The 23,881-nt window shown below is 39.8% G+C and overlaps 2 protein-coding genes across 4 annotated transcripts in view; one reads left to right on the top strand and one right to left on the bottom strand.

Moving 5' to 3' along the window:
- Window positions 1-2,440, top strand: part of SPAG1 (sperm associated antigen 1) — a gene marked incomplete at its 5' end in the record, with an annotated part of 37,420 nt that extends 34,980 nt beyond the window's left edge. The window contains 2 exons of the mRNA XM_082294601.1: window positions 812-1,189; window positions 1,353-2,440. Of these exons, the coding sequence (XP_082150727.1) occupies window positions 812-1,189; window positions 1,353-1,484 (510 nt within the window). The 3' untranslated portion in view covers window positions 1,485-2,440. The remainder of the gene's footprint in view (window positions 1-811; window positions 1,190-1,352) is intronic.
- Window positions 2,441-7,589: 5,149 nt separating this feature from the next.
- RNF19A (ring finger protein 19A, RBR E3 ubiquitin protein ligase) overlaps window positions 7,590-23,881 on the bottom strand; it is a 57,658-nt gene continuing 41,366 nt past the window's right edge. For all 3 annotated transcript variants that reach the window (XM_082287405.1, XM_082287406.1, XM_082287407.1), the window contains 8 exons: window positions 22,222-22,430; window positions 20,161-20,305; window positions 19,439-19,601; window positions 14,759-14,873; window positions 12,564-12,725; window positions 11,676-11,889; window positions 10,158-10,301; window positions 7,590-9,792 (listed from right to left, as the gene is read on the bottom strand). In XM_082287405.1, coding sequence (XP_082143531.1) covers window positions 9,108-9,792; window positions 10,158-10,301; window positions 11,676-11,889; window positions 12,564-12,725; window positions 14,759-14,873; window positions 19,439-19,601; window positions 20,161-20,305; window positions 22,222-22,430 — 1,837 coding nt within the window. In that variant the 3' untranslated portion in view covers window positions 7,590-9,107. The remainder of the gene's footprint in view (window positions 9,793-10,157; window positions 10,302-11,675; window positions 11,890-12,563; window positions 12,726-14,758; window positions 14,874-19,438; window positions 19,602-20,160; window positions 20,306-22,221; window positions 22,431-23,881) is intronic.

Here is a 23,881-nt window from a genome sequence, read left to right on the forward strand (position 1 = left end):
TTATTCCGTGTTAATTAAGCTATAATTATATAAAAGACAGTCACATTTTCTCCCTTAATTCTAAGGATTGTTGAAAAACAGAACAAAATGTCTGTAAGCCAAATGCAGTATTTTCCAAAAATTACTAATCCCCTGTTCTATGCAATACAATATCTTCAGACTTTTCAAAATACTTGGCATTGAGAGACCCTGTTCAATAAGTTTTAGTCAGGTTATACTAATTTCACAACTCTTGATGGTTTGAAATAGATTTTAGCAAATGTAGTTGGCCCCATAGTTAATTTTCTAGTGACTAATTCATGAAACTTGATAGAGGCTGCAATCTCAGGAGAAGTTAAGTGGACAGTGAGGCAGTTTATTCATGCTGAGCTTTCTCCTTCCACAGTAAGACTCCAAACAACAAACTGATCCAGCTGCCATGTGCCTGTACTGCCCTGGAGGCACAGCAGAGAAATGAAACATGTTTGTTTTCTACCTTGACTCCAGTTCTCCTTATCTTCTGGAACTTCACATTTAATGCATGTGTAGAGTCCTCCTTTCTCCAGTGCTCACCAGGTGTAATTCCTGGTGCAGTGCCAAGCAGTGAAAGGCAGTGTAAACACACACTTCTGACTATGAGCCTTTAGAAGAATTAGAGAGCTGCTTTTCTGGGGGGCAGTAGGACATGAAATTTCGAACAGGGGTGCCTTTCTTTTATGAAGAGCAGGATGCCAGCTTTAATCCATTGATATGATGGATATATGCAGTTCATGAAGTTTGAGGTTACCTCTATGTCCACATTAAGTGATCTGTTGCCACTTTCTTTGTGAAGGTGACTGAACCTGATGAACAGGAAGAGAGACAGTTTGCTACATCAGAAGATGCTGAGACTCATCACGTTCCTGCTGAGGAAGCTGTTCCAAAGCTTGTGCCACAAAAATCCTCTGAGAAACTCTGTGTTTCAGAACCATCCAATGCTTATGACTTTGGTCAGATTATAAATGCAGTGAATGCCAATAAGGATAAAGCTGCTTGTGCAGATCTTTTAACAATTACTGATCCAAAAAAGTTGCCAGTGCTGCTAAGTAACAAACTTGAAGGAGAAATCCTTTTGATTTTTATCCAGTCATTGGAACATTACGTAGCTGGAAAAGATCCTGGCCTTGCATATCAGCACCTTTTCTACTTAAGCAAAGCAGAAAGATTTAAGGTAAGAACCTAGGCTGAATGTGTATTAAATTGCACAGAAATCTAAAGGAAATTTTCATATCTTAAAAGGAAACAATGCACATATTTTTGTATCTCTGTCAGATACCATGATTTTCAGTCAACCTGTGCTGATTATAAAATAATTTGTTGGGGTTTTTTTTCAGGTGGTGCTGGCCCTTCTTAGCAAAAGTGAAAAAGAAGAGGTGCAGCAACTGTTCAACTTACTTTCAGAAAGCCAGAGTGATCAGTACTCGCTGGAAGATCTTGAGAGACTTAAAAAGGTTTATGAACTTTGAGAAGTTAAAGTTTATTCGCTGCATGCATATAGTGCATGTGTAGAAGATGAATGAATGAACTCTGCAGACTTGCCTGTATTCAAGCGGGTCTTCACCTGGACAGATGGAATTCTATTTTGATTTGACAGCATATGCACATTTAAAACTTGCTGCTCTTTTCTTCTTGTATACATCTCTAGAATTTAATGCCCATTTGTGTTCAGTAAGAGAGTTCATTTCATTTGGCATACTGATTTTATTTAGATGGTTAATTATATACAGAAAAATACATTTTACATTATATGTGCATTGTGAAGTACCTTGATGGTACAGTAGGTAAATACACTTTCAGTCATCCCTTGTTTTACATCATTTTGTGAGTTCTATGTTCTGGTGATAAAGAAGTGTCTTCAAGATAAACGGGTCAGTTAGCAGTAACTTTGCTAAAATGAGTTTACAAAAAGTATTAACATTTTTTAGAAAACTACTATAGGCCGTCTGTTTGTTCAGTATTCCTGGTCTGTACAAAACAGATTTAAATATTTTGGCTTAATACATCTCAACAACAAAAGTGAATGAATAATATATTAGCTTGTCATGGAAACAGTTATTAAATGGATGGGTATGTTTTTAACAAGTGAGTAATTTTTAGTGCAGAGGATTACTTTTCTTCCTGTGTGTGCCAGAGGATGGCTGTTTTTCTGACTTCGTTTGGGCAGTGACAGAAGAACAAGTGGCTGCACTTCACAGTAGAAGTATTTAGCTCCGAGGTTTGTAATGAGATTATTTAAAATACTAGCTATTTCTGTTTACAGATACAGTTATAAAACTAAAAGTAAAACAATTTTTTTGGACCAGTATGGTTTGGGGTTTTTTTTTTATTTCAGGCATTACTTATGTTTTATATTTGATTCTGACAAAGTTCCCTCAAAGGTGAAGCTTTTAAATTTTTCAAATACCCGAATGCCTTCTTTGCACAGGTGATATTAATGTATATCAGACTCACTTAGCACGTCAGAGATAGCATTAAGTATATTGTTCTAGTGAAAATTTTTCTCAGGTATATATTAATTTAAATAAAGTTTTTTCTTGAAAAGTAAAATTATGGATTCTTTTCTCGTTCAGTACTCTTGAGGCTTATAATTCTGACCTGTATTACGACTTTCATCTTGGAGTACCAAGAATGAGTCTTTTAATTCCTAAAGCATCATCAGTACAGCTGATACTTAGCAATTAACAGGTTTTCACTTTCTGTGTGTGTGATTGCCTCAGATTAAGGTAGACCCTGAACTCGGCTGGTTGAAGATACAAAGCACTAGCATTTGCCTTCTGTCATTTTGGTCCTGCCTCATTCAGGTTTCATTGAGATTGGCTACTTTTTTAGACAGCATTTGGGAGGGCCTGACGGAGAAGCAGAACAATTTCTAAAGGCACAGAACTTAGAAAAAAATTGAATCAAACACCTGTAAGGGACTGTACTGCTGATTGGGCCTGAGCAGCTCAAGCCAAGGGCACCAGTCTTCAAAACTGAAGGGGCAGCATTAGACCAGTGGAAGGCATTTTGGAGGCATGGGGTGCAGAATGGAATATGTAGGTGTGGATTTCACCATTTGTTTGACAGGTAAGCCCTGCCTAAGCCTGTTCCTCTTGCCTTCGTCTGGAAACTGCCTCAGGGCCAGTGGGGGAAATCTCTGCAGCTCCCAACAGTTGCAGCTGAACAGCAAATGTGGGCTCACTTGTCAATGTCCTTGGCCAGCTGAGGCCAAGTGGCCTCTGCAGAGGCAGCCACAGCATGCCTGATGCCTTGAGAGGCCACCTAAAAACACAGACTAGACAAGAATAAGGGAATGAAGGTAGGTATTGATTCGGAAGGCCTTCAAAGATACACCCTGGGGAGTCCAGATGCTACTGCCAAGATGGACCCCAAGATGGATGACAGGTCACGAGTTCTTCACACTTTTGTCAGTTTGGTTCATTTGCGTATCAGGGTTAATTCTCCAATTAAAGCTTCAGTTAATGAGGTAATTTCCCCAAGCTTGCCCCCCCCTTTAGAGGCTTTGGTTTACACATTTTTGGCCTAGGACAGTCTGAGTGTCCTTGGAGAGCAGGCCTGGAGAGGCTTTGTTATGTCTACCTAGCTTGAGAGAGCAGAAATGAACAGGCTACAGGAAACTTCAGAGTTACACACTAAGCAGTACAGGATTTGAAAAATATGGAAGTTAAAACCTAAGGCATCATCCCAGCTGTGGCACTGGAGCAGCTGCTGACCACAAGTAGCTCCTTGCTCACTGTGGGACTTGCTGCAAAACACGTTTTGTGTCCCATCTCTGTAATGGTCAGCAAGAGAAGCCACAGAACTGCTCAATTCCTGCGTTCCTTGCTGCTGGGCCAGGAGCTTATCTCCCTGGGCAGTCCCCCATTCCTGACACACTGGCCTATATTGCCCCTCTGACTTTTCAACACTCCCATATTTTAGATCTTGTTTCTACTGTCTGCTCGGCCTTTATTTATGCTGTCTTGTTTCCCTCTGCCCTCCATAATGTCTGCTGCAGCTTTGGCTGCTCTACCAGGCAAAAGTAAGACCATAGCTGCCACCTCAGCACTGCAGTGCACAGGCTCAGTATGGACACAGCGCCCAGAAACAACAGTGGGCAAAGGGGGGGGGGGCGGGGGAAGAGCACCCCAAATGTCTTTACCTGGCTTTGTGGCAGGGAGACCCAAATCCCAGGATGGTGTGACACGCTTGGCTTGTCACTCATCCCCTCAGTGTTAACATCCACCTCTGTAAAAACAAACCAACCCAGCCCACCAGCGGGACAAAAGCAGGAGGAGAGCACTGGTTCTGCAGGTGATGGGAGCAGGGGAGTGAATGTGACCCTATGGTGGCAACAATGCAGCCAGTCACACACACAGGACGTGTCCTGTCCAGCCGAGCTAACCAGGCCTGCAGAGACCCAGCTGCTCGTGGAGCACATCCGTGGTTTTCACACAAGAGAGCAAGATTCTTTCTGGAGCCACTAAAAATGCAGTCTGGGGCTAGCAAATAGCACGGGAACAGAAGGTCACACAGTTGTTATTTTTGGTTCTTCAAATGAAATTTTTCATTGAAAATTTTTGACATTTTTCGAGAAGCCAGCTAGCTCCAGGCTGAACAGCTGCTGTCACCCAAAGGGTACAGGTGGTACCAGGGCTGTGTCAGTGTGGCTGGGTTGCTTCCCTGGCCAAAAAGTCAATGTAGCACAGGGCTACCACTCTTTTCACTCTCCCTGTGTAGGGGTGCAGGCAGTGGTGAGAGCCCAGGTGCTGGCAAACCACAGTCCATGCCCTTATGTGGGATGTATTTCCACTCATCAGAACCTGCTCTGCTTTACATAACCCAGTTGCACACAAACACTCCTGTGGCTGCCAGACCTTGCAGAAGACTTAGACTTGTTCATTACAATAAACAACATAGTTTTGAACAGCAGGGAACAGAGCTTCTTCCCTGCTCTACATCAGGATTTATGACCCAAGTCAGTGGAACTCTGCTCAGTGCCTGTGAGCTGCAGCTACCCAAGGGACAAAGGGCTGGCAGCTTGGAGCAGGAGCTCCCCCCAGCTGGCTGAACGGGGATGAAGTATCACCTCCCCCCCAGTCCTCGCTCGTTCCCTGGGTGCCTGCCTGCATCCACCCCTTGGGATGTAACATTTCAGTGGAGGCACAGCCTCCAGCTGTGGCAGTGCCCTTTCCTTGCAACCCTGTGCCACTTCTTCGTTGCTCCTTGCTAAATGCCACCCTTGTAAATACAGTCAGTGACGTAAGAGTGGTTTCCCTTGTAAGCAGAGGGAATTAAAAGGGGATGAAGTGCCCATCACACAGAATGCTTTGCTCAGAAATGTCTTGAGCATGCAACCTGCGAGGAAAGGGAAGCTCAAGCCCACACAACCCCATCAGCACTGGTCTGGTGCCTAAACACAACCACTCCAGTTTAGGCTGTTGGGAATTTTAATGTCCTTATTGCTGAGATGGAAGCAAAAATAGCCCTTTTGTCAAGCCAGCTCAGCAGGATCTGGTGCAAGGAGAGCTGTGCCTTGCAGCTTACTGGGTACCTGTGTGCAAGCAGCTGCTGAGACAGTCACATCTCAAGGATACTCAGTTACCTGGCCTGGCACACAAGTGAGGTGCGACAGCAGATTCAGCTCCAGAGCCATCTTCCAAGACTTGGGGGTGTGTTCAGCACAAAACTTCAGTGCCACCCATGAGGCTGTGGATCAAACTCCTCCTTTTCCTCCACACCAGTTTCTTGATTACCAAGTACCTCATAGCCACTCCTACCCTTTGAGACTGAAGGTAACAAGGACATTGTCACCAGTCTGGGATTGTGCTGCTCACCCAGATCGGGCCTGGGGGTTCTTCAGCCCTCACAGGGAGACCATTTTACTCCCACAGCAACACCAGATTATTCCATCTGAGAAGACTGGCAGGAGCAGTCAATGTGCTCTTCAGATCTTTGTCATTTCAGAAAGTCATTCTAAATAAATCTCAATGTCATTCTAAAATTTCCACTCAAGACTGCTACAGTTTCACCTGAATTAGATAGAATATTAATGGATTTTAAGTTCATTAATTCTAGTATTTTTCAACCTTCTGCTTGATTATCCTTATAATGCATTATTATCCATGAGAGTGGTGGCATTACTAAGTAGGCAACTATTTAAAAATCAATCTGAATGACTGGAAGAGATGCAAGTCAGTCAAAAAATCTTTATGCAACAGTAAAAAGTAATTAGCTCATAAATGCAAAACTTTGTGACACTGATTGAATAAAAGGATGGATGTACAAGCCTAAATGCTTTGCTACAAAAGACATGCAAACATCATGAGGAAAGCTTTTATGACAGCTTTTATCTATTTAATGTTGTAACTATCTCAAATAGTCTCGGATACAGCTGATATTAAAATAAATTTCCTCAAGATCCACAATCTGACATGAATTAGTCAAATTGGCGATGAATCATGAAAAATACTTCTGAAAAAGAACCACCGTGTTGGGAGACCAGATGTAAACTTGGATCTTTCCTGAGATTTATTTCAGTGAAAAAAAAAAAAGCTTTGCTTTATTGAATTCTTACAATAGATCTGTAAATAAGAGAAGCATCTTCTGCATTAGTGTATTAATGGAAGTGTATATTTTACTTTTTTTATAGACTCAAAATTCGGTGCTGCATTAAATTTATTGGTGCTGTTAAGACTTCCTCACATATGAAATATTACCTCTGAATTAAAAAATGTTACAAAATTAATCAGCAAAACAGTTTTCTGCTAAAAACTTATCTCCAGAAAAAACTTACCCGTCTTTCAACGTTACCTCTTAAAGTGATGCATAAAATTATCAGATGATTTCAGAGTGACTGAAAATAATGGTACTATATGATAAAACTTACTTACAAGAGTAATTTTCAATTACCTGCACAGCAAAATTGAGGTCCTGAAAAATTAAGAGGTAGGTTTAAGCTTGCTGAAATAGCTCTTCCATCTGACAGAAGCACAATTTACATATGGGTGTGGGATGAGGCAATCCAGCTTGGGCTTCTGCAATACATCCACATCGGTTTTAGTTTCTCACTTCCCCAGCCTCTCATGATGCAGGTGAGAAAATGGGCCTAAGGAACAGGCAGTTCTGCTGAGCAAAAATCAACAGGTGTTACCCAGAAACTCTGGCCAATCTGTGGTGTTTCTGTGCAGGCCACGTGAACTGAGAAGAGCATCACTTTAGATGGAGAAAGTGGAGTTTTGAGTTTAGTCAGCAATCTGACTTGTGCCAAGACGGTGCAGTTTTGTTTAGAGAGCTCATGCCAGAACCACATCCCTCTCACAAAACCTTTTACTGTCCTGCCTGCCAGAGATGCAGCTCAGATTTCTTTTCATCTTAGAGAAGGCTGAAGTCTTGTACAGAATGCAAGTGACTTTAGATCTTACATTTCCAAGAATCAGAGCATTCAACTTTCAAAGCACACCTAATCAAATGAAAATATTTAAAGGCAGCAAGAGGTAAGAGCAGCCAGCACCTTACCGGGAAAACGGCTCCCTGGGAACATACCCGTTTTTAAAGGCTGATCAGCACATTACACAACAGACCACTAGGAGTCAGTATTTAGACATTTATTTCAGATACGCAGTTTACACGCATATTATTGAGCAAAACCAAATTGCAAATATACAAATACTGTAACAAGCATTACCAAATAACATAACTGGCACTAGTGTTATAAGCTATTACTGAAACTGGTAAGTCATGGAAGAGGACTGTAGCTCATGGCATTCTTTTCATCCAACTAAACTTCCAGTAGCACCATAATGGCATGGCAATACATGAAACACAAGACAGAACATTGTTAACTGTTATTCTGAGATTCACAACTTTTTTTTCCATTTTAGTGAATTACTTAGCAAAAAAATGTTAACAGTGCAGGCGCTTTGGCCAACTTCAGCTTGTGTTCAGCTGTACATCTTCCATATGCAAAAGAAAAAGAAAAAAGCATATTTGGAGCCCATCTTTGCACTTGGGCAGTCATTGCACTGCACTTAAGATTCCGGGACTGAAGACAGGCATGTCTTGCAAAGAGATGTCAAGTCCACTAAAGCCTGAGTGAGTCTTTGGTAGGCCAATACCTCATTATTATATCTATGACAGTCATTTTATTCACTAGGATTTTCTTTTGTGATCCAAGGTGGCCAAAGAGGACATTCTGGAAAACATTACAGTAAAATCCTCAAACGACCAGGCACTTCACACCCAGTCTTTTCTAAAGGCACCAAGAATGGATGGGGCACCAATTTTCCCCCTAATGAAAGGTGACTGCATCTGCTTGTCTACAATGCTTATAAATCACTGGATTGTTATTTTACAGTTTTTACACACTATATAGTAGCCTTATCTGCTGCATGATTGGTTGCATGAATAAATAGGTAACCCCACTGTTCTACACAGGTGATGTCTCCATTCCTATTAAGTACCAATTTCTTATGTTTTACAATTACGTAAAAGCCATAACCCTGCTCAAAGTGTACACACATACAAACACTTCTGACACAGGCTACATCCATCTCAAGATATGCAGTTCATTCTACATGCATTCTAAATACAGTGTGTCCAGTTATGAAACAAAATTATCATTCTGAATATTCACTGTTGAAGTATGTTTGTATAGGTCTCCGCAGGTCTTCGCTTCCCTTAAATTTAAGAGTTCACACAAGAATGGTTTTAAGTCACTAATGCTCAGCTAACACCCTTTACCCCAAACCTCATATTTTCCAAGTGAACAGTGCAGGACATATTATTCATTTCAGCATTTAACATATGAAGAATTTACCAATTTTTATCTAAATACACCAAGTATACGCTTTCAAGCAAAGTTGTGGCAAAAATACAAAACATGGACATATTTGTACTGCTGTAATGCACTTGGTTAAAGCCTTCATGTCTCTTCACACAGGTTGAAGATGCATATGAAGTATTTTGCCTTATCAGACAAGTATATAGAAAATGAAGTTATATCAAAACCTTGCTTCTGCTGGTCACCTGAAACTTACAGAAGTCGCTTATGATTCAACCAGCTTTCAGGGTTCTTTAGTGGCAAAGATATTTTTGCAGCACTTACAGATTTAAATTTCAGTCTGAATAGCAGTGCTTAATTCCACAGCATGTTGCGAGTGGTTGTTGTTTGTTTCTTTCAGTGTTTCACCAACACCTAAATCTACGTCTGTCGAAGATCCATTATTAATGCTTTCCTCAGCAATGTAACTCAGCTGTGGAACATCAGTGCTTGGAGCTGTTGGAACAGGCACAGGGATTCCACTTGGCTGTGGAGAGTTTTCCAAGCGATCGTTTTCCACCTCTGGGAGAACACTGACTGTAGTAAAGCGAGTGTGATAGTCGCTGGAACCATGGCTACAGGAAGTTTTCATACTTTCCATATCTGAGCAACTGAACTCAGAGAAATGGCTGGAGTGTGAATCTGCTACCGATGGAATACTATCGCTCAGAGAGGGAGAGTCAAATTCACTGGAGTTTGTGCTTTGCTGTTCCAACAGCTGAGCATCCATGTCCTCTCTCGTCTCATTAATCTTCATGCTACTCTTCTTTCTCAGCTTACCTTTGCACTTCTTCCCCGCCGTGCTGTCCTTGGACCACTTGGTGGCGCCGGCTTTGCCTTCGGGCGGGCCGGAGCAGCCGGCGGAGCCGCGCCCGGCAGCGCTGCCGTCCTCCACGCTGCTGCTCCCGCTGTGGTGCCGGAACTTGGCTGGCTTGGATTCGATATCCACCTGCACTTCCAGGCTGTTGCCTTCCCTAGAACAGGGGAGAATCCGTGAGTGTTAAGTGGCCATCGGAGGGCGGAACAAACTCTTGCTGCTTTCCAACATACCACAGTGAAAGCGAGAGGAATGTATCTTGTAAAGAGAAATATTTAACCACATAAACAGCCCAAAGGAAAACACAAAGTCTGAAAGACCAAACGCTTTACTGAGCTATAGCAATGGCATTCCTCTTTGGAAATAACCCTGGCAAAATGTAAGCAGTCACATGTAATTCCATTTGTAACAAAATCTGCTGTTTCAAAGTGTGATCTTGAATGTAGAACAGCTGAGGCATGCTTAGAATATCCTTTTGTAGCAAGGCTTATAAATATTCCATTTTCACCACATTTCTCTTACCTGTCCAAAGGGATGTAGGAGTTCAGGATGGATCCTGCCATTGCTTTGGTACTGGCATTGTCACTAACTGTTCCCAAGCTAACTGTGCCAGATTCTCCACTCAGACTGTATCGTTCTTTCTGCACATCTGCTTGTACTTCCAGTCTTTGAGAGAAAGAGAGAGAGTTACACATACTACCACAACAGTTAAAGCACACTAGCTGAAAATTAGTGTCACCTTGTAGATGGCAGTGAGTCAGTAATAAATAGAGTTCCTGAGTCACTCCAGTACTGATGTGCTTAATTACTCTACTGACACATGTTCTCCATTCCCACTGTCAAAAATGACTACTTTTTGATTAAAACCAAGCAAACAAAAACACCTCAAAGCAAAACCAGATTAATTCCTAAAGGCATTAACCAAAAGTTCTGGATTCTCTCCCTCCTGAGATTCACAAGGACAACTTCCAGGTTCAGCTACAGTTCTTTTGCCGATAGTACACTATACTCTAAAAACAGTAGAAACAATCAGAAGGGTACATAAATTCATGACATGATAGTTCCCATGTTTCCCCTGCTGCAAATTACTACTAATCAAATAAGAGGCAGAGAACTGTGTTCTGTACTCTGCTTTATATTGTATTGCTATCAACTGCAACAGGAATAATAGAAACATGAGCAATCTTAAGTCGGGCTCAGCAGATAAGCCAGAAATCAAATTACAAGCTTTTTTCCATATGTTTTGTTTATCTGTGTTCTGACAGTGAAATTGGTTTTTTTTGTTTTTCACTCTCAGCTCTTTAAAGAAGAGGGTATGCATACCTCACTCAGCAGTCACAGCCTGAAACATCTGTCCCAGCATAGGGGAACTTTTGATACTATCCCACTGTCTTTATTCTCTATGGCCTGGACTGCGAAATTACTCAGACTGAGCAGTGTTGGCAGCTAATTTAAGAAGCAAATTCCATCCTGAATTCTACATGCTAACAATCCTTTGTACACGCTCCCTTTCTCTTCAGGGTGCAGAAGAGCCAACTACCAGAAAGGTCCAAATTCACAGAAGGCATTGAGCATGCGACAAGAAGCTGCCACCTTGGCAAGGCCAGGTGCTCATCTGCCTCCCCTCCTGCCTGAAGTCCATGTGGAATGCACACTCCACACAGGTGTTCTGAAGGCACAGCTTGGATGACAGAACGAGTCAGCAGTTCTGACTTTTGGGTGAGGTGCACCAGAGAACAAAACTGCATTAGACACGAGCTGCCTCTCTCTGGCTCCTGCCTACAGGCAGCTCTCCTGGGGAAGCAGGAGAACACGATCTCACACCCCACTTACCCTAAACAAAATCAAAGTCTTGAGGATTGTGGTCAGGCAGGATCTCTTGAATATCAGTAAGTTTGTCAGGGATGAACTGTTTACCTCCCAGAGACAGTTCCTTTTAATAGAACCAGTATCACAAACCAAAAATGGGAAAACTGAGGAGGTGCACTTCCCGTGCCCAGAGCAGAGCAGGACAGAGCAGGGTGGGAGCACGCCCCTCACCTGTTGAAGCAGTTCACCATGGCGCTCCCCGAGAGGCTCCCCGTTATGCTGGCCCCAGCCAGGGCCATGGTGCTCGCTGTCTCGCTCAGGTTGTCCCGGATGGCTCCTATTCTGTCCATGTGGCTGCCGCTGGCGCTCAGGCTGCCCGTCAGCCCCCCAACACTCCCTTCCCCTATGCTGGGGTTGTGACGCGCCTCTGCCACCGAGGTGGTATCTGGGCAGAAACAAAGAAGGCTCATCAGGTACAGAAGCTGCACTCAGCTGTTTCTAGAATGTGATCAGAGAAGCTGTTTCTGAAATTATGCTGAGAAGGATTTACAAAACATACTGTCACAAAAAGAGAACTTTGTCAAAAAAACCCCCAGAAAACCATAAACAACCCGAAATAATTTAAAAAGACACCTTTCCTGGAGCTGCTATAATGGTTATGCCTGACATCACATACTTAAGATAGCAAAAAATTAACCATGGATAGGACCGGAAACATGGAATCAAAGAATACAGAGAAACCCTATCACACAGGATAGTGCCATGTAATCAAAAAATTGAAGCATCAGACCCATCTTTAGTTTGCCCTATTGAAAATAAAAAATGTAACCAGCTTCCAGGAACCAAGATTCTGAAAGAGCAACAGTAATGCTACGTTAAAACTTTTACCTATGGAGAAGACTTCAGTCTGGCTTTGATTAAAGTGGGCAAGAAAAGCTTTAATACTTATATTATAGCCCAACACAAAATGACACAGAGGAGCTATTATCATCTGAGAAGTTCAATTTCAGCAATGAGCAGAAGCAGCCTCAAATGCAAATAACTACTCTAGTATCTAAGATAGAAAATACAAGTCACAAAGCCCATATTTATAGAAAATGGAACACTGAATTTTCTTACCTACAGCTGCATTTGTTCCACCAACATTTATATCATTTTCATCATCAAATTCTATCCTGACACCTTTTCCATTGCCAGCTGACACACCACAGCCTCCACTTCGGCAGAGGGAAATTGGAACAACTCCATACACATAAGCCAGCATAATAGGAACACCAATACCTACAGAGGGAAGTACAGTCTTTCATTAAAAGTGACTTTTATTTTAGAGCCTTTCATAAAGGCAATTTCATTTTTCAAGATTACTTAATATTTGATTAATATCACACTTGAAACAGATAAGGAAGGAGCAAAATTAAGAAGTATTGGTAAATCACTAAGGTGAAATGACAGGAAAGTACTTTCAGCAGGCAGAATGTCCTCTGTCAGCACTGGCAGGAAGAGAAGCTTAATGACTGATGAATTAATACTTTCAGTATGTCCATAACATACTTTACAAACAAAATTAAAGTACTTTCAATATTCACAAAAGCTCCACTGAGGGCTGTAATAATGTTCCACCTGAGAGGCAGAAATAGCAGAGATCTATTTCAAATGTTATTCAACTAAAAATATTAGTACCTCTACTGCTTTAATAAGGGGCTTCAATTTGCATCCACTGAAGGCAGACATGGCTTTGCTATCAATTTAATAGGCCTTAACATTATTATTACTCTGGGATTTTTCAATATAAGTTTTCCTTAAAAGTAAACAATTCTGCAGAGCAGGGTGGCAGGAATTCAGGAAAACCAGTTAAAGGTTCTGCAGACTAAAGCACACACAGATACACATCCAATCCCACCACTTCGAGTGGACTGTGAAAGTTTGTCCTTTGGCATATGAATTAAATCATCCTAGGGCTTTGCTGATGGAAGTATATAGAAAGTGCAAAAATGAGCAGACTGAAAAACGTCAAGTTGGCACATTCTGAAAAAGTCAGGAGAGAAGCAGACCTAATAGAAAGGCTCCTCAGTCTAATCTAAAAGAAGGGTTACAATTACATGAAGTCTTCACTAGAAATTTCTCCCATTCAAGGAGGAACTCCATATTCTCATGGTCATCATTCTGGAAACTACACAATGCCCTGAGACTGGAGGCCATGTGTTAATGGCAATGGGGCAAGAGCGAAACTCCACAAAATAAAACCTAACTGCTTTCCCTGAAAAGCCACATTTCATCTCTGTTCAGGAATAAGAAAACAGCTTGAGAGAAATGAAGTAAGACAGACCTATAAATACAACTATGAGACTTTGTGTCCTACCACCTGTTTAGCAGGGATCTGACACCACAGCCACATGAGAAAAATGCAATGCAGACTGACACCAGTTTCATGGCTGGCATATCCTTGTTTGCACAGTGGTCCACCATTGATAACAGGCAGTTTAAAGCCACAGCCTCCTGGTCAGTTTGAACCATCACTTGCTAAAAGTGGCCCTGTCTTCCGGAGGTTACTCATTACTCTTTGAGCATTGATTCTGGCACAAGGGGGAACACTGCAGACAACACTGTGTGTACATGGGGATGATCCAGCTTAAAATGCAATGGTGGGTCTTAGTGTGAGTCAGATATCCTCAGCAGCTTACTGTGCAACTGTGAAGATGCCTGTGCTGCAACAAAGAAGCAAGGCAGTGCCAGACAAGTCCCCTCCTTTCAAAAATAATCTGGGTTTACAGTGATCTTGAAATTACCTGGGAAGATGAGACAACTGTTTTGTAACGAACAGCAAGATTTTCATTAAATGCTATCCTCAACAATCACCGTGAGAAAGAGTGTAATGCAATTCAAACTGACTCCTAGAGCAAAGTAAGTGTCAACTACTGCAATGCTAAGAGTAAGAGACTGTTTTTGTTCTGCATTGAGAAAAATTTGATATGAAGTTATTAAAATATGAATAGACTCTGTGGCAACAGTTTTTTTCTTGGTCATTTAAAAAACCTTTAAATACTTCCATCTTAAAAGCCAGATGTGACAATGTGGAAACTCTAATTTTCAAGATAAAAATTACTTTTACTTCTTCAGGAAATGCTACATTAGAATTAAGTACTGTATTCTTCATTCTGCCACAATAAATGTATAACCTCAGACTCCTCCTTGTCTTGGTTCCCTCACCTATAAAAGGAAACTACAGCACGTATCTCACCTGTGTTATTCATGAGTGTTTATAGAGTTCTGGTTGCAAGGTGCTACCAAGACACAAAATAACAGTATTTGCTTACCTACAGTTACTGCAGCTACAACTGGAGAAACAATTACAGATAAGGTTACACCACCTGCTATAGCCAAGTTTCGCTTGTGCTTTGAAATGTCTTTGCCTTCGTATCGATTGTGAATCTTGAAAGAAGGAAAGAAAGGGGTTTTAGAGTATTATCAACATCAAGAATACATTGCTGCACAGATGAAAGAAGTGACATTATTATATTATATTATATTATATATATTAGTTTGGAGCTGTATCCTGTTCTCTTCCAGAGAGACCACATTCTATGTCATGATTTCTTATCTCAAAGAAAATAAAATTTATACATATCCTAATTTTAGGCAACCTCTTACAAGTAAGAAGTCCTCCCATCCAGCAATTAAGCATTTATTCTCAGCCTCAAGTTTGAAGAGCTAAGTAATTGAAGGGCTTTGTTTAATCATTACTCCAGCTTACATGGCTGGGAAAAGTAGACAAAATTTCAGGATAAAAGAACTGCTACATGTGATCAAATTGACACTTCTTATTCCCAGTCATCTTTTCCCTGAACAGTATGGAGTTAAAACTTTCACAAATTACTAGACCTATGGAAACAGGTTGACATAACAGAGCTATCAGAGAGCCTTCACCAAACATAGCCTGGAAGGAGGGGAAAGCAAGAACTCTGTTGCTCCAGCACCCCCTCGTGACAAGCCACTGAGACAGAAAATGTTTTTGCAAACCTGAGTCTGTTTACTGAGGAATCTGCTACCCAAACCTCTTACTGATGGTTTAAGTCTGCAATAACTCTGAAATGTGACTGAATTAAACTTACCTGCCACAAACCCCACATGAACCTAAAAGGCCTTTAAAGAACATTGCTCTACAGAGATTTCCCACATTTTTGTGTTTCATTTACTCTCTTTAGGAACATGGTTTCTCAGAGGTATGCGCTACATCTGTCATCATTCTTGGCTAAGATATAATTACAAAGGAACAACAGGTATCTTAGTGGCTGTCGCAAAGCCAAGTTAATCCTCACTCCATCTAAGGAAGAACACAAGAGATGAGTACCCAAGAAGATAATGACAAAAAATGAGCTGGATGTCATGCTCTCTAAATTATCACGTTATTGAATGCTGTGCTTCCTAAAATATAATTTCAATTAGAGATTTGGAAGGGTTGTTCTCATTTTGGAATAAGTCTTTGTACTTGTTCAGGCAAGACAGGCAAGGAAAGGGCAGAGAAGGCACTGTGCAAAGAGAATCCATTTACTTGCTCTGAGGTACATTATACAGAGAGAAATATGGAGCAAGGGAGCACATGAATATTGAACATGCCTATGGATTAAAAAGGAAAAATTGAACATGAACGCTCTCACAGTGTGTGTAAGAATTACAAACCCAGAAAGATTAGGTTTCATGGGGCTCTGAGCAATTAGCAGGATCACATCAGGTGCTGAATTTTACTGTTATGGACAATTATAACTCCCAAAACAAAAGGCATAATACAACAAACAGATATCCATAAAGGTTACTGGATTCCTTAAACACAAAGCAAAGAATAAAGAAATGGAAGGAAGAGGTTACAGAGTAGAAACTGATGTAAAACATCAAGATAAAAGGTTACACTGGTAGAAATTACTATGAAATAAGAGACTTCCAAATATTGACTAAATAATAAAAGAAAAACCAAACAAAAATACTAGGCCAGAAGAGAGATTTATATAAACACAGAAACCTATCAGGTTACAAGACTTGTATCTATAAAACCAGAGCACTAGCACTTCCTCAAGGAAACTCTATCAAAGCACAAGCACAAACTCTTCCAATGCAAAGGACAGACAGAATGTTGAAAAAGAACAATGAAGCTTCCTTTACCAAAGCAGCAGCAGCATTAAGAAAATAGAAAGTAGGTCAGATTACTATGAATGGGTATAGAAGAACAGCATGAGGGTGTTAGGCCAAAATCAGAAAGGTTAAAATAGAGGAGACAAAAAGCAAGAGATATCAAAGTCAAGGAGAAATTATTCTTCAAGTACAGTGCTAGTAAGAGGAAGACCAAATTGGATCAATTTGCTGTTCAACAAAAATGAAAGACAGCCCGCAAATGAAACTGGAGACCTGTTCCTATTTCCTTTTCCCTTCAGTTGTCATTGAAGATCAATGGTGAGCCAGACAACTGGTGACAAAGAAGTAAGATCAGTACAAATGCAGCAGATTGGCGCGTACTTACATGAGCTGATCTGAAAAATATCTCAGCAGGCCCAATTTCAGAGTCACTAATAGTAATTTTTGAAAATTATTAGTAGTAGATGTCTGAAAAAAAAATCCAGGAAAACTGGAAATGGTTAAATGGCAACTATAATCTTAAAAAGGGTACAATACAAACCAATAAGCTGAGGAAGTAAAAGACCACTGAACTAAACTGATTTTCTGAAAATTGGGAACTTGTAGACATCAAAGCAAATGAAGGAAACAAAAAGGTCACACTGATTTTTTTTTTCCCCGAGTAGAAATCATGCCAATTTAATTTTCTCCTGTAACAAGATAACTTAGCCTTGAGGATGGGGAGAAACAGATGTCACACACTGACTAATGAAATTCTTACATTCTTGTATGACAAACTCAAGCAGGTTATAATGGTCCAGACTGAAAAAATGGATGAGAGAAATCTACGAAGCTTCATGTGAAACTACAGAAAACATGTGAATAGTCATTAGGTTTTGTAACTACCCAAATTGAGATTCTTCACTCCATACTTTTTCCAAGAGGTATGCCTTGGATCTGAGTATTGAACACTTTCATTAAAGTAGAAGATGGAAGGAGAAGAATATATGTGTTGAAATTCAGGCCAATACAATCTAGCATGGTTGCAAGAATGCCAGAATTCACTCCAATCATGAGAAGCTGAAAAAATGGTCTGAAATGACCAGATGCAGCTGAAATGGCCTGAAATGACCAGATGCAGCTGAATGGCAATGAGTTCAAGAACACCCTCAGGAGGAAGCCAACTGCTTGAATTACCAGTACAGTGGGAAAGGGTTTGCATTTCAGTGTACACAAAATGCAAATAGCACGCTGTTGAAGAAGAGGTAACTGCTAGTTACTGGCACAGAACCACCCTCTCATTTAACTCAGCAGTAGTAATGCTGCAGCTTCACTGCTGTATTCAAACTGGACAAAAACAAAGGTGGCATGAACAACTACAAGGAAATCCAGAAGAGGCGAATCAGAAACCTAAATCAGTGTGTTTTCTTGACAGTTTGTCAAGAAAAGCTGGAAGTGCTAAGTTTGTTAAGAATGGACTTAAAAGTACCATTAAACATGTAACAGCATATTGCAGAATAGAAGGATTCTCTACATCAGCTGAAGAATAGGGTAGTAGGAATTTAATGTAAATTCTCGTCCTATACCAATGTTAAAACCAATAAACTTTTCTACGAAAACCAAGCTTAAAGGCCCTGTGAGATCTCCATCATCAGATGTTTTGAACAGCAAACGAGTAACAGAGGTCACAGAGAAATGACCACTAAGCAGTGGGGTGCAACAGACATTCTCATAAGGCTGCCCTCACAGACTAATGCTCTGAGACTTTCATATATGAAAGGTGCTCTGTGATGGGGTCCTATCCCAAAATAAAACGAGAAAAGATAACCATGCAGATGTAATTTGAAACAGATTAACTGCTGCCTTCTTCCTCTTCTCACTTAGAAGGTTCCAATGACTGTATGGGACTAAACCATAACAGAATAAAAGGGTCAAAAACCAACTGTAGCAGAAAGCAGGGTACTTGCTTGAAAGAAAAAGATTAAATAAATACAGCAGAAAAGCTGCACCCCTGAACTTTTTGTCTAGCTGACACGTGCCCCCTTCCTTCTTCCCCCTTCCCCCAATAAATGCAGAATTATGAGTCTGTGCCAGTCACTGTGAGAATCCATGCTGATAAAAGCAGAAAAACAAACCTTCCAAGCCATCATTTCAAAAAGCCCATTTCCAAAAGGGAAATGACTATATCCTAAATTACATATAAGAGTTCGTTGATTACTTTATAGTAAAAGCTATTATATTTTTTAAGAGGAAATACATCAACTGCCTTCTGATTAACATGATCATTTCTAGCTCCTTCACAAAAGAAGTAAAATGAAGACAGGCTAGCTAGCACCAAACACACATTGGTGGACTGACCCAAGGCAATTAACAAGCTGCTGAGTATAAATGCTTAAATATGTGCATGCACAAACCTGAACTAGCATAATTTTATACTAAAATATATATAAATTTTATACTAAAATTCTGGTAACTATCTGCTTTTAAGAAAAAAAAAAATATTTTCTTCCTTGTCCTCTAAAGATTGTTTAATTCTAAGGGACACAAGGGGAACCAGAGATTAAAACCAAAGCAATTTTGAAAAAGCATACAGGAGCTTTCATGGCAAGATGCAGAAACTGGAAATTGTTCAGTGTTTTGCTCTGCATGTTTTAAGAGAAACTAGATTCTTAAAAACACTGCTTTTTGTTCCTGTACAACTGACACAAATATCCTTAAACAAAGCAGGGATTGGTTGGTTTGGTTTTTTGGAGATTGACTGGGTTTTTGTTTTGGGTTTGTTTTTTTTTTTTTTTAGCAGCAGTTAAGATACCCAACTGAACATAGCATCACCCAAGCCATACAACAGAAGGTAAAACCTGAAGCATACTGGGAGTTGAAGCACTTTTTACCTTACGTCCCACATATACAGGAATTCCAATAATCATAGCAGGAATAGCAATGCCAGCAATTAAGGCAATTCCTACAGGCGCTCCAACAAGTGTCCCCAGTTGCCAAAGGATTTTCTTCTTACGGCTCCATGGTTTCTTCCCCCAAAATGTGCAACCTGATGGGCTAATAGAAAGAAATAAGAAAACTGTAAAGAAACTGTAAATAAATCAACACAGCTATACACTACTGAACATTTCCCTAGTTACAAAATTATTGTCCTTAGGTTCAAGTTACAGACATTATGGATACCAAATCATCAGTTATTTCTTCAGATTGTTTTTTGCCTTGACAGCATATTTTGCAATGTAACAAGAAGCATATTGCCACACACCAATCTATGGCTCACAGTAACACAATCAGAACTTTTGGATTGCCTAATACAAAGACAATACAGCAGTATTAAGACATTAGTAAAAAGAGGGTGTGTTAATCTAAAATACTTGATTTGTACTAAGAACATGTTGCATGCATAAAACTTACAAAATACTTTAAAATAAAAAATAATAAAGAACTAATTTAAATACATGTATTAAAACTGACTTAATTCTCCAATATGGGTATTTCAACTGTGATTCTCTACTCTGAGAGGAAGAAAGACAGACTTACAGCACTTGGGAACCTCCTTCTAAATACCTTAGAAAACAAATTACCAACCACATAGAATTTTTTTTATTAAATGTACCTTAAATAATGTAAATCTGAGATCTCTTTCATACATAGCCAACAGAATTCACAGCCACAGACAGCACAAGTCATATGATTGCAGCTTCCATCATTCATTTTTATTATATAAGCAGCACAGCGTGGGCATGGCTTTATGTCATCAGCTGTTTAAAAATGAATATTAAAATTGTATCAGTTTCTTAGACAAGCAAATAAAATCACAATACAGACATACATTTGGGAAAACTGATTGAACCATTATCTGAAAAACTGAAGAAGTTTTTTATAAGGTTGCTTTACAAATCTTCATTTGGCAGTGACTTGTTATCAAGTTTTTTTTTACAAACCTTGGACTGAGTAAAATTAATGAAAACAAGGTGTATTAGACCACATTCAAGTAATTGAATAGTTAATGCATACTCTCTGTTCAAGGATTTTCTAACCTTAATGAAACAGAGTCTGACATTAAATATGTATGCTAACACAGGACTGATAATATGGTCTCTTTAAATATAATCCCCTTTTACATTTCATGCTGTTATGGATCCTATACTTGAATATTCAGTCTCCACTCTGTTCACGTATCTCAAATCCATCTCTCCGTTCACATTAATGTACTTCTTTGCCAACCTCTTCCTGAGTCCTTTTCACAGCCCTACTTTATAGTTACTTAGTCCCTAGAAAAATATACAGAAGAGAACTCTGGAGAATCTCTATGTTCCCAAGTCAAATGTGGAAAAATGAGGTTAAGTGACCTGCTCTGTCAAACAAGGGGTCATTGAGCAACAGTGAAATACACGCACACCACAGTTATGATCTTCATTCCTGGTTAGCACCGGCACTTTGGAACAAGCTGTTTATTCACAGCAGCAGAAATACCTTGCAGCTTCTAGTGCAGAACTTCAAGTCTATTGCCTCAGTGCTATGATGTAAGATAAAGGGAGAGTTCATATTTGATAGAAAGAATACCTAAAGAGGTGCAGAACCAGCAGAAAAAAGTACCTCTACCAACTCCAGTGCACAAGGAATAAGCAGCTGGAAGGATTCATTAGCTACTCCCATATGGGAGCACATGCACAACCTACAGGGCAGTAAGTAAACTGAGCAAGTTCTCCAGCACAGGAAAGGCAGAGATACTGCTCTTCAGGCTGAGACAAATTGAAAGGGTAAGGAAAGGAGCTGGTGTGCTAATTTATTTAGCTTATTTTTAAATTTATTTGAAAGCTAGAGCAAGATGCCAATTTTTAGGGAAAGATGGGATGGATGCATTGTTAAAATAAGCCAGTGCAAACTACAAATTAGAGACTCTCAAGTCTGGGGCTGGATTGGAAAAAAACAGCTCTAGCTGCAACATGCAAGTGAGACTCTTTACCCCAAATATCTACCTTGCTTTACAGGCAGACACAAAAGCTGCCAAATAAATCAGAGTTTGATTTAATTCAGAGCCAGTTCCTATCAACAGCAAACTGGAATCTTGATGTGCTAAATACTACTCCGAATAGTTTATCCTCTTTTTCGGGGAATTACAAATAAGCTCAACTTTGAGAGATGGTATTGTTTGCCTTGTGGCAGACAGGACAGATGACCATTTCCTAGAGAACTAGAAATCAGTACTAAAAAAGATGTCAAACATCAGAGCTGGCATCAGAGTAATAGTCTTTTTGAAAACAGAAAATCAGTGGTTACGAGTTTTAATTTTAACAGCTGGGAAATTTCACCTACAGTGGAGAAAACAAGTGTACCAGTGTGGAAGTGATACAACTAAAGAAGTCAACATGCTAAACATGTGAGATGCCTTGCAGCAAGTTCATTTGATTTCACATTTTTCAACTACGAAGTAAGCACTTAAAATGCTGATGAGCTTTTAAGACTTAAGTCAGATGTTCTGGCCACAGAATACTTCAAAGTATAGCATTTAAAAATTTAATCCAAATTTAGAATTGTAATTTTATGTTTCTGAAAGACAAAGCACCTAGTATCTATCTACCATGTCACTATTCCATCCTTTCATTTTCTAGGGTTAATTGTGCAAATGTACAAAAGAGATGTTTTACAGACTCAGCACCCTAATAATAAATACCTGCTGCTCCAGATTCCTGGCTGTAACTAATAGATGAAGAACGAATTGTTCTCAGGCGCAGACTCTGAGCTCTCTCCTGGCGAGCAGCATCACAGGTCTGGTTGGGATGCCAAATTTGCTTACAGTGGTAGCAAAACTCAGTTCCACAGCCTTCTCGTCCACATGTCAGTTTGGGGCAGCTGGCACATCCAAACGCGATTACAGCGTATCTTGAACGATCAAGAGGGGCAAGAGAGAATTTTGTTAATAAAACCAGTTCTAAGTATAGAGCAAAGCTGACAAGACAGCAGTCAGAGTAGCTGAAGCAGGTACAGAGGCAGTGGATATCAGGAGCTGACTATCTCCTTCAGGAGGTGGCCAGCACTGGTTCCTGAACACCTATTTCCACAACTCTATTGCCATTGCATTAGATTAAGATTGTACAGAAATACCATAATCACTGCAACACTCACTCACCTTACTCCATGCAGTATTCAAATATACTGTATTTAAAGCTGAATGCAATACTGTAATGTTTACAGTCACAATGAAACCACAGTTTAGAAGAGTAGGACAATAAACCCAAAAAAGGTGTTTTAGCAATGAGGAAAAATAATAGTTTCAGAGGTGTCCCAGTCACTATGGGTATATCTAAGTCTGACCCTGTCTATAGTGAGGGAGGATCCCTGCTAAGTGATCTGCAGTGTAACCTATAGCTGTAACGACATCTGATTTGGCACTGCAAGATATTTTAGGATTTTACTAGTTGCCTTTTATCATTAATACCACTATTTACTTTAAATAGGTATTTGTTAAGTATTTTATTAATAGGATTTTGGTTTCTCAATAAGTAGGGCATTTTAAAAAATACATTTCAAACTGGAACTGCAAAGATTGGTAAAGAGTTCGGGGCCTCGATGCCACCTTTACTCTGACAATACTACACAGCTCAAAACCTCCAAGAATGTTGAGACTTACAAAACTGTGTTACACTACTTTGTAATCAGACACAACATGAACAGCTGTAGAGACAAATCTATTCCTTCATTAGACCTGCATTTCAAAGTCCACATAATAAAAACACAATGTGTTCATATTAACAGTAAATACAAACTTATGTATATATGTTTCTTAATTCCTACCCATTGTAGCTTTTTTCAATGATTTTATGCAATAGCTTTCTTTTAAATATATAATACTAAATTCACTGGTATGAACATTTAAAATAGATGTATGGTTTTATTCACATGAACAGGGTCCCTGAGTAGACTTCAACAGATTTATAAATGCAGCAAGACTGAAGTTTCTGTCTGTTCAGATAAGGGTAATTTTATTTTAAAAGACTCTTTATTTTTACCCCGTCTGTTTTAGAGCAGTTGCATAAATTAACTCAAAATATTCTTTATTAGTAATGATACTTTAAAAATTATTCCCACTCACAAGCCTATCTTAAAACTTAGCTACTTTTATTTAAGAGTAGCTTAAAAAACTCTGAAAAGTTGCTGAAACTCTGCAGTTAAGGCAAATCCTACCCCTTCCATTATTGTTTTACAACAGCATATTTGAGGTTCCCAAGAAATTTTGCAAACAAATAGAGGACTTTCAACCTTTAACTTAGAGATGATGCAGCTACAAATTATACACATGCTTGTCTGTTTGCAAATACTTCTTGCTTTCCAAG

This window comes from Coloeus monedula, assembly GCF_965178545.1.
Source record: "Coloeus monedula genome assembly, chromosome: 1".
Lineage (NCBI taxonomy): Eukaryota > Metazoa > Chordata > Aves > Passeriformes > Corvidae > Coloeus > Coloeus monedula.